Here is an 11,050-nt window from a genome sequence, read left to right on the forward strand (position 1 = left end):
ACATCAGAGTTCAGCCCTTCCTGTTCCTGCCTGACGTCCGTTGGAATTATCTCACGTCGTTTTGGTACTAAGTTATTTCTTTGGATCCTGAAGGATGTGTTGCCAATTGTTATTTCGGCCAACGAATTGGAAACACTAGAATATGGGAATGTTCTGAAAGTTATTTATCATTGAACCTGGTGTGAATGTAAATAGAATTAAACTTTCCAAACAATCTACGACAATTCTATTTTGTTGAGACTTTTAATTAAGATACAGATCAATATGATGCAAGATCAGACACACACACACACAGAGACACAGAAAGACACACACACAGAGAGGCACAGAGAGGCACAGACACACACAGAGAGGCACAGACACACACAGAGAGACACAGAGAGACACACAGAGAGACACAGACACACACACACACACACACACAGAGAGAGACACAGAAAGACACACAAACAGAGAGGCACAGACACACACAGAGAGACACAGAGAGACACAGAGAGACACAGAGAGACACACACACACACACACACACACACACACACACACACACACACACACACACACACACACACACACACACACACACACACACACACACACTCCAGTGCAGTACTTACATGTGGCTCACTGTGTATTAGCGCCTCGCGTTCCGGCAGCTGTCTGGTAGTACTGAACTCCACCTTGGACGCTAGGTTCTTCACCACCAGCTTAACGGTAGCGTAGTCCTTGGCAGAAGACACATTAAAGGGGTCGGGCCCAGTGCCGGACCCCGAGTTCGGCACCGTAGAGGAGTGATATGGGGACGGGGTCAAGAGGAGGCCCTTCTTGTCCCCAGTGAGGATATAGGAAGCCATGATGAGGAACATGACGGCGAGGCCGAACAGGAAGCCGTACAGTTTAACCTTCCTGAAGCAGGTCAGGGTGCTCGCACCACATCCCAGGGTGCACCGGGGCCAGGGTCCGTGGAGATGGAGAGGGTCACGTTTCACCTGCAGCACGGCAAACAGGCTCATGGGGCTGTCGTCCACCTGTGGTTTCAGAGGTCTCTTCCTGTAGTCCTCCATCGAGGAACCCAACAGGGTGTATTCGTAGTCCATGTGTGTCATGGTGACAGATAGGTGGGGTGATGGTGGGCTGGCTAGGTCTGAGGACCCACTGTGGTGGCAGGGTGGTTGGGTCTGGGTGGTGGGGTGATGGTGGGCTGGCTAGGTCTGAGGACCCACTGTGGTGGCAGGGTGGTTGGGTCTGGGTGGTGGGGTGATGGTGGGCTGGCTAGGTCTGAGGACCCACTGTGGTGGCAGGGTGGTTGGATCTGGGTGGTGGGGTGATGGTGGGCTGGCTAGGTCTGAGGACCCACTGTGGAGGCAGGGTGGTTGGGTCTGGGTGGTTGGGTCTGGGTGGTGGGGTGGGGTAATGGTGGGGTGGTGGAGGCCCGGCTAGGTTTGCTCAGCCTCAGAGACCTGGTGGTGGAGGTGAAGGAGAGGTGGTGGTGGTGGAGGAGAAGGAGAGGTGGTGGTGGTGGTGCCAGTGAGATGGGAGGAGGAGCCAGTGAGATGGGAGGAGGAGCCAGTGAGATGGGAGGAGGAGTATGACGGTTGTGGCCCAGGAGGATCATCCATGCTGGGGGTGGGATACTGTGTGCAGACAGACCACCTCCTCAACCACTACTGGAGCCCTGGAAAGAGGAAGAAGAAGAAGAAGAGGGATGAGTGACAGAGAAGAAGGAAGTGGACTTCTAGTAGAACTTCCTGTTTCCTATTAAAAATGACTTTATACTTAAGTTTCTAGCTGATTCATCCACAATCTAAAAAATGCTGGATTAAAAACAACCCAATTTGGGTTATTTAGTAACCCAACCCTGGGTCAATACTGGACAGAACACACCCAGGGTTATTTAGTGACCCAACACTGGGTCAATACTGGACAGAACACACCCTGGGTTATTTAGTAACCCAACACTGGGTCAATACTGGACAGAACACACCCTGGGTTATTTAGTAACCCAACACTGGGTCAATATTGGACAGAACACACCCTGGGTTATTTAGTAACCCAACACGGGGTCAATACTGGACAGAACACACACTGGGTTATTTAGTAACCCAACACTGGGTCAATATTGGACAGAACACATGCTGGGTTATTTAGTAACCCAACACGGGGTCAATACTGGACAGAACACACCCTGGGTTATTTTGACCCAGCCAGTAAGGCTGTGTGAATAACTAAACAAGATAGGTTGTTGGGATTACCCAATTAACCATGAGCTGGGTATATTAACTTTCATGCTGGGTCGACCAATCAGCTGGGTATATTAACTTTCATGCTGGGTCGACCAATCACCTGGGTATATTAACTTTCATGCTGGGTCGACCAATCAGCTGGGTATATTAACTTTCATGCTGGGTCGACCTATAAGCTGGGTATATTAACTTTCATGCTGGGTCGACCTATAAACTGGGTATATTAACTTTCATGCTGGGTCGACCAATCAGCTGGGTATATTAACTTTCATGCTGGGTCGACCAATCAGCTGGTTATATTAACTTCCATGGGTCTTTTTTAATGTAATCCTTAGGTTGTTTTCAGGACGAATGGCTTATTAGGGGCGTGGCTTTCAGCTAGATCTTATTGGCCACCCGTGAGAGTAAATGTAATTCCTGTTCATCAATGTTAAATATTATACACTGCAAATACAAATGTTTTTTGTTTGTTTTACACTATCTTCTATTATATTAAAATTATTAATTACTTATTATAATAAGGAACACCACCTTGTTGTTACCAAACATTTACATCGGCTTTTAGGCAACTCATACACTTCTGTAAGAGTCATTAAATCTGCATAAAATGTCAATGTCTGACCTTAATGTGATAACTATACTATACTATATACTATATACTGCAGAACGGATTAACAGGACTGACATTTACTCTCACGGGTGGCCGAAAATAACTATTCCGAAAGCCACGCCCCCCCCTACTAATCTATGCCTCTATCACAGCACCAATAACCCAGCACCCATAACCCAGCACCCATAACCCAGCACCCATAACCCAGCACCCATAACCCATCACCCATAACCCAGCACCCATAACCCAGCACCCATCACCCAGCACCAATAACCCAGCAACAATAACCCAGCAACCATTACCCAGCACCCAATACCCAGCACACATCACCCAGCACCAATAACCCAGCACCAATAACCCAGCACCAATAACACAGCACCAATAACCCATAACCCAGCACCAATAACCCATAACCCAGCACCAATAACCCATCACCCATCACCCATAACCCAGCACCAATAACCCATAACCCAGCACCAATAACCCATAACCCAGCACCAATAACCCATAACCCATCACCAATAACCCATATCCAATAACCCAGCACCAATAACCCATAACCCAGCACCAATAACCCATAACCTAGCACCAATAACCCATAACCCAGCACCCATCACCCGGCACCCATAACCCAGCACCCATAACCCAGCACCCATCACCCAGCACCCATAACCCAGGACCAATCACCCAGCACCCAGCACCAATAACCCAGCACCAATAACCCAGCAACCATTACCCAGCACCCATTACCCAGCACCCATCACCCAGCACCAATAACCCAGCACCAATAACCCAGCACCCATAACCCAGCACCCATAACAAAGCACCAATAACCCATAACCCAAAACCCATAACCCAGCACCCATTACCCAGCACCCATAACCCAGCACCCATCACCCAGCACCAATAACCCAGCACCCATCACCCAGCACCCATAACCCAGCACCAATAACCCATAACCCAGCACCCATAACCCAGCACCAATAACCCAGCACCAATAACCTAGCACCAATAACCCATAACCTAGCACCAATAACCCAGCACCAATAACCCATAACCCAGCACCAATAATCCATAACCCAGCACCCATCACCCAGCACCCATAACCCAGCACCCAAAACCCAGCACCCATTACCCAGCACCCATAACCCAGCACCAATAACCCAGCACCAATAACCCAGCACCCATAACCCAGCACCCATAACCCAGCACCAATAACCCAGCACCAATAACCTAGCACCAATAACCCATAACCTAGCACCAATAACCCAGCACCAATAACCCATAACCCAGCACCAATAACCCAGCACCAATAACCCAGCACCAATAACCCAGCACCAATAACCTAGCACCAATAACCAAGCACCAATAACCCATAACCCAGCACCCATAACCCATAACCCAGCACCCATAACACAGCACCAATAACCTAGCACCAATAACCCATAACCCAGCACCCATAACCCAGCATCCATCACCCAGCACCAATAACCCAGCACCAATAACCTAGCACCAATAACCCATAACCCAGCACCAATAACCCAGCACCAATAACCCAGCACCAATAACCCAGCACCCATAACCCAGCACCCATAACAAAGCACCAATAACCCATAACCCAAAACCCATAACCCATCACCCAGCACCAATAACCCAGCACCCATCACCCAGCACCAATAACCCAGCACCCATCACCCAGCACCAATAACCCATAACCCAGCACCCATAACCCAGCACCAATAACCCAGCACCAATAACCTAGCACCAATAACCCATAACCTAGCACCAATAACCCAGCACCAATAACCCATAACCCAGCACCAATAACCCAGCACCAATAACCCAGCACCAATAACCTAGCACCAATAACCCATAACCCAGCACCAATAACCCATAACCCAGCACCCATAACCCAGTACCCATAACCCAGCACCCATAACCCAGCACCAATAACCTAGCACCAATAACCTAGCACCAATAACCCATAACCTAGCACCAATAACCCAGCACCAATAACCCATAACCCAGCACCAATAACCCAGCACCAATAACCCAGCACCAATAACCTAGCACCAATAACCAAGCACCAATAACCCATAACCCAGCACCCATAACCCATAACCCAGCACCCATAACACAGCACCAATAACCTAGCACCAATAACCCATAACCCAGCACCCATAACCCAGCATCCATCACCCAGCACCAATAACCCAGCACCAATAACCTAGCACCAATAACCCAGCACCAATAACCCATAACCCAGCACCAATAACCCAGCACCAATAACCCAGCACCAATAACCCAGCACCCATAACCCAGCACCCATAACAAAGCACCAATAACCCATAACCCAAAACCCATAACCCATCACCCAGCACCCATAACCCAGCACCCATCACCCAGCACCAATAACCCAGCACCCATCACCCAGCACCAATAACCCATAACCCAGCACCCATAACCCAGCACCAATAACCCAGCACCAATAACCTAGCACCAATAACCCATAACCTAGCACCAATAACCCAGCACCAATAACCCATAACCCAGCACCAATAACCCAGCACCAATAACCCAGCACCAATAACCCAGCACCAATAACCTAGCACCAATAACCCATAACCCAGCACCAATAACCCATAACCCAGCACCCATAACCCAGTACCCATAACCCAGCACCCATAACCCAGCACCAATAACCTAGCACCAATAACCCATAACCCAGCACCCATAACCCAGCATCCATCACCCAGCACAAATAACCCAGCACCCATAACCCAGCACCAATAACCCAGCACCAATAACCCATAACCCAGCACCAATAACCCAGCACCAATAACCCAGCACCAATAACGTAGCACCAATAACCCATAACCCAGCACCAATAACCCATAACCCAGCACCCATAACCCAGTACCCATAACCCAGCACCCATAACCCAGCACCAATAACCTAGCACCAATAACCCATAACCCAGCACCCATAACCCAGCATCCATCACCCAGCACCAATAACCCAGCACCAATAACCCAGCACCAATAACCTAGCACCAATAACCTAGCACCAATAACCCATAACCCAGCACCCATAACCCAGCACCAATAACCTAGCATCCATCACCCAGCACCAATAACCCAGCACCAATAACCTAGAACCAATAACCCATAACCCAGCACCAATAACCCAGGACCAATAACCCATAACCCAGCACCAATAACCTAGCACCAATAACCCAGCACCAATAACCCATAACCCAGCACCAATAACCCAGCACCAATAACCCATAACCCAGCACCAATAACCCAGCACCAATAACCTAGAACCAATAACCCATAACCCAGCACCCATAACCCAGCATCCATCACCCAGCACCAATAACCCAGCACCAATAACCTAGCACCAATAACCCATAACCCAGCACCCATAACCCAGCATCCATCACCCAGCACCAATAACCCAGCACCAATAACCTAGCACCAATAACCCAGCACCAATAACCTAGCACCAATAACCAATAACCTAGCAACAATAACCTAGCACCAATAACCCATAACCCAGCACCAATAACCTAGCACCAATAACCCAGCACCAATAACCCAGCACCAATAACCCATAACCTAGCACCAATAACCTAGCACCAATAACCCATAACCCAGCACCAATAACCTAGCACCAATAACCCAGCACCAATAACCTAGCACCAATAACCCAGCACCAATAACCCAGCACCAATAACCCATAACCCAGCACCAATAACCCATAACCCAGCACCAATAACCCATAACCCAGCAACCCAACAATTGGGTCGTACAAATAACCCATAATTTTTTTGAGATTGTAAAGCTTCTTGTGACCTGGAAGAGGAAGGATTGAATGAGTGAGAACAAAGAACTACGTCAGGTTTCATCCAATCACAGACTCTTCCACCCAAACTGACTGGCGACGTTTCCCCCTTTAAAATCAGCTGACAATTCTGTCCAATTCATCCTGATCCAAAGCCGTGGAAGTGATTATATGGAGAAAACCTCTCAATCACAACAACGATGAAACACATTATACATTACACATTATACATACACTTCCATTGTAGACCAACTGTTGTTCCTGCTGAATCCATAACTTTAAAGTTCTCTCTCACTGAGGCTACAGTCTCTCTCTCTCTGAGGCTACAGTCTCTCTCTCTCTCTCTCTCTCTCTCACTGAGGCTACAGTCTCTCTCTCTCTCACTGAGGCTACAGTCTCTCTCTCTCTCTCACTGAGGCTACAGTCTCTCTCTCTCTCACAGAGGCTACAGTCTCTCTCTCTCTTTCTCACTGAGGCTACAGTCTCTCTCTCTCTCTCTCTCTCACTGAGGCTACAGTCTCTCTCTCTCTCTCACTGAGGCTACAGTCTCTCTCTCTCTCACTGAGGCTACAGTCTCTCTCTCTCTCTCTCACTGAGGCTACAGTCTCTCTCTCTCTCTCACTGAGGCTACAGTCTCTCTCTCTCTCTCACTGAGGCTACAGTCTCTCTCTCTCACAGAGGCTACAGTCTCTCTCTCTTCTCACTGAGGCTACAGTCTCTCTCTCTCTCTCACTGAGGCTACAGTCTCTCTCTCTCTCTCACTGAGGCTACAGTCTCTCTCTCTCACTGAGGCTACAGTCTCTCTCTCTCTCTCTCTCTCTCTCTCTCTCTCTCTCTCTGAGTCAGTCTAGTAAAGCTTTCTCTCTCTGTCTCCCCCCTCTTGTCTTATCATACTAGTAGCAGACGTGTCAACAACGTCCCAAAAGCTGTAATTGATGCAGATATTCCGCCACAGAGCGGATCGGGCTGTACTCAGGATGTTGCTAACATCCTGGTAAAAGTGCTGACTATCTGATGTATCTCTCTCTCTCCGTCTGTGTGTGCCTGTGTGTGTGTGTGTGTGCCTGTGTGTGTGTGTGTGTGTGTGTGAGTGTGAGTGTGTGTGTGTGTGTGTGTGTGTGTGTGTGTGTGTGTGTGTGTGTGTGTGTGTGTGTGTGTGTGTGTGTGTGTGCCTCGCGGGTATGTTTGTGTCTGTATGCTTGAGTCAGGAACCAGGTAACAGAGAGGGCAGCTTGCATTGAAACTTGCTGATTACATTTACATTCATATCAGACAACATGGGTACATTCATATCAGACAACATGGGTACATTAATATCAGACAACATGGGTACATTAATATCAGACAACATGGGTACATTAATATCAGACAACATGGGTACATTAATATCAGACAACATGGGTACATTAATATCAGACAACATGGGTACATTAATACCAGACAACATGGGTACATTAATACCAGACAACATGGGTACATTAATATCAGACAACATGGGTACATTAATATCAGACAACATGGGTACATTAATATCAGACAACATGGGTACATTAATACCAGACAACATGGGTACATTAATATCAGACAACATGGGTACATTAATATCAGACAACATGGGTACATTAATACCAGACAACATGGGTACATTAATATTAGACAACATGGGTACATTAATATCAGACAACATGGGTACATTAATATCAGACAACATGGGTACATTAATATCAGACAACATGGGTACATTAATATCAGACAGCATGGGTACATTAATATCAGACAACATGGGTACATTAATATCAGACAACATGGGTACATTAATATCAGACAACATGGGTACATTCATATCAGACAACATGGGTACATTAATACCAGACAACATGGGTACATTCATATCAGACAACATGGGTACATTCATATCAGACAACATGGGTACATTCATATCAGACAACATGGGTACATTCATATCAGACAACATGGGTACATTAATATCAGACAACATGGGTACATTCATATCAGACAACATGGGTACATTCATATCAGACAACATGGGTACATTAATATCAGACAACATGGGTACATTCATATCAGACAACATGGGTACATTAATACCAGACAACATGGGTACATTAATATCAGACAACATGGGTACATTCATATCAGACAACATGGGTACATTAATATCAGACAACATGGGTACATTAATATCAGACAACATGGGTACATTCATATCAGACAACATGGGTACATTCATATCAGACAACATGGGTACATTAATATCAGACAACATGGGTACATTAATATCAGACAACATGGGTACATTCATATCAGACAACATGGGTACATTAATATCAGACAACATGGGTACATTAATATCAGACAACATGGGTACATTAATATCAGACAACATGGGTACATTAATATCAGACAACATGGGTACATTAATATCAGACAACATGGGTACATTAATACCAGACAACATGGGTACATTCATATCAGACAACATGGGTACATTAATACCAGACAACATGGGTACATTCATATCAGACAACATGGGTACATTAATATCAGACAACATGGGTACATTCATATCAGACAACATGGGTACATTAATATCAGACAACATGGGTACATTCATATCAGACAACATGGGTACATTAATACCAGACAACATGGGTACATTAATACCAGACAACATGGGTACATTAATATTAGACAACATGGGTACATTAATATCAGACAACATGGGTACATTCATATCAGACAACATGGGTACATTAATATCAGACAACATGGGTACATTAATATCAGACAACATGGGTACATTAATATCAGACAACATGGGTACATTCGTATCAGACAACATGGGTACATTAATATCAGACAACATGGGTACATTAATATCAGACAACATGGGTACATTAATACCAGACAACATGGGTACATTGTAGAACAGGGCAGTGTAGAACAGGGCAGGATAGTGTAGAACAGGGCAGGATAGTGTAGAACAGGGCAGGATAGTGTAGAACAGGGCAGGATAGTGTAGAACAGGGTAGGGCAGTGTAGAACAGGGTAGGGCAGTGTAGAACAGGGCAGGGCAGTGTAGAACAGGGTAGGGCAGTGTAGAACAGGGCAGTGTAGAACAGGGCAGTGTAGAACAGGGTAGGGCAGTGTAGAACAGGGCAGTGTAGAGCAGGGTAGGGCAGTGTAGAACAGGGTAGGGCAGTGTAGAACAGGGCAGGGCAGTGTAGAACAGGGCAGTGTAGAACAGGGCATGGCAATGTAGAACAGGGCAGGGCAGTGTAGAGCAGGGCAGGGCAGTGCAGGGCAGGGCAGTGTAGAACAGGGCAGGGCAATGCAGGGCAGTGTAGAATAGGGCAGGATAGTGTAGAACAGGGCAGGATAGTGTAGAGCAGGGCAGGATAGTGTAGAACAGGGCAGGATAGTGTAGAAAAGGGCAGGATAGTGTAGAGCAGGGCAGGATAGTGCAGAGCAGGGCAGAGCAGTTCAGTACATGGCAGGGAGAGAGAGAGAGAGAGGATAGAGTGAGAAAGAGAGAGAGACAGAGAGAGAGAGAGACAGAGAGAGAGGATAGAGTGAGAGAGACAGAGAGAGAGAGACAGAGACAGAGAGAGAGAGACAGAGAGAGAGAGAGACAGAGAGAGAGAGAGAGAGACAGAGAGGGGGAGAGAGAGAGAGACAGAGAGAGAGAGAGAGAGAGAGAGAGAGACAGAGGGGAGAGAGAGAGAGACAGAGAGAGAGAGAGAGACAGAGAGAGAGAGAGAGAGAGAGAGAGAGAGAGAGAGAGAGAGAGAGCGAGAGAAGGATAGGGATATAGTTTTTTAAAGGCAGTTTTATCTTTTCCCAGCATGCAAGTCAACGACAACACAAGGAGGTCTGTAAGGATTAGGACAACTTTTTTAGCAATTTCCTGTTAATCAGTTACAGTACAGTTTGTTCTCTTTCTCTCGCTCTCTCCCTCGCACTTTCGCCCCCTCTCTCTCTCGCCCCCTCTCTCTGAGAGAGAGAGTATAGCCTTGGAGGATTTGTCTATTGCTTTGAATTGAACAAGCAGTGTCATTATCAGGCCCAACTGCAGCCCAGCCTGCCCATCCCGTTAATACTCTTTACCAAAGGTTTGAGGAAGTGGCTTCTCTTTCTTGTTGCCCTGGTGTTGAATGTGTAACATCTGTTAGATCGTACAGTACCATAAGCTCACTCCACAGCGTGACATGTTGAAAATAAAAATAAAAAATACATTTTAGTCATTTAGGAAACACTCTGTCAGGATTTGGCCAGGGTTGTTCCGGGTTTTGGTCACTAGATGCCCCCATTGTGCTTTTTGACCTTGTGTTTT

At 46.7% G+C, this 11,050-nt stretch overlaps 1 protein-coding gene across 3 annotated transcripts in view; it reads right to left on the reverse strand.

Moving 5' to 3' along the window:
- LOC135538150 (carbohydrate sulfotransferase 15-like) overlaps positions 1-11,050 on the reverse strand; it is a 134,833-nt gene that overhangs the window by 53,906 nt on the left and 69,877 nt on the right. The window contains exons 1-2 of one of the 3 annotated variants that reach the window (XM_064964121.1): positions 6,931-7,166; positions 615-1,672 (exon numbers count right to left, since the gene is read on the reverse strand). In XM_064964121.1, coding sequence (XP_064820193.1) covers positions 615-1,103 — 489 coding nt within the window. In that variant the 5' untranslated portion in view covers positions 1,104-1,672; positions 6,931-7,166. Of the gene's footprint in view, positions 1-614; positions 1,673-6,930; positions 7,167-11,050 lie in introns of those variants that run through there. The other 2 variants (XM_064964123.1, XM_064964122.1) reach the window with 2 other exon arrangements.

Source organism: Oncorhynchus masou, unplaced genomic scaffold (genome assembly GCF_036934945.1).
Source record: "Oncorhynchus masou masou isolate Uvic2021 unplaced genomic scaffold, UVic_Omas_1.1 unplaced_scaffold_919, whole genome shotgun sequence".
Classification (NCBI taxonomy): domain Eukaryota; kingdom Metazoa; phylum Chordata; class Actinopteri; order Salmoniformes; family Salmonidae; genus Oncorhynchus; species Oncorhynchus masou.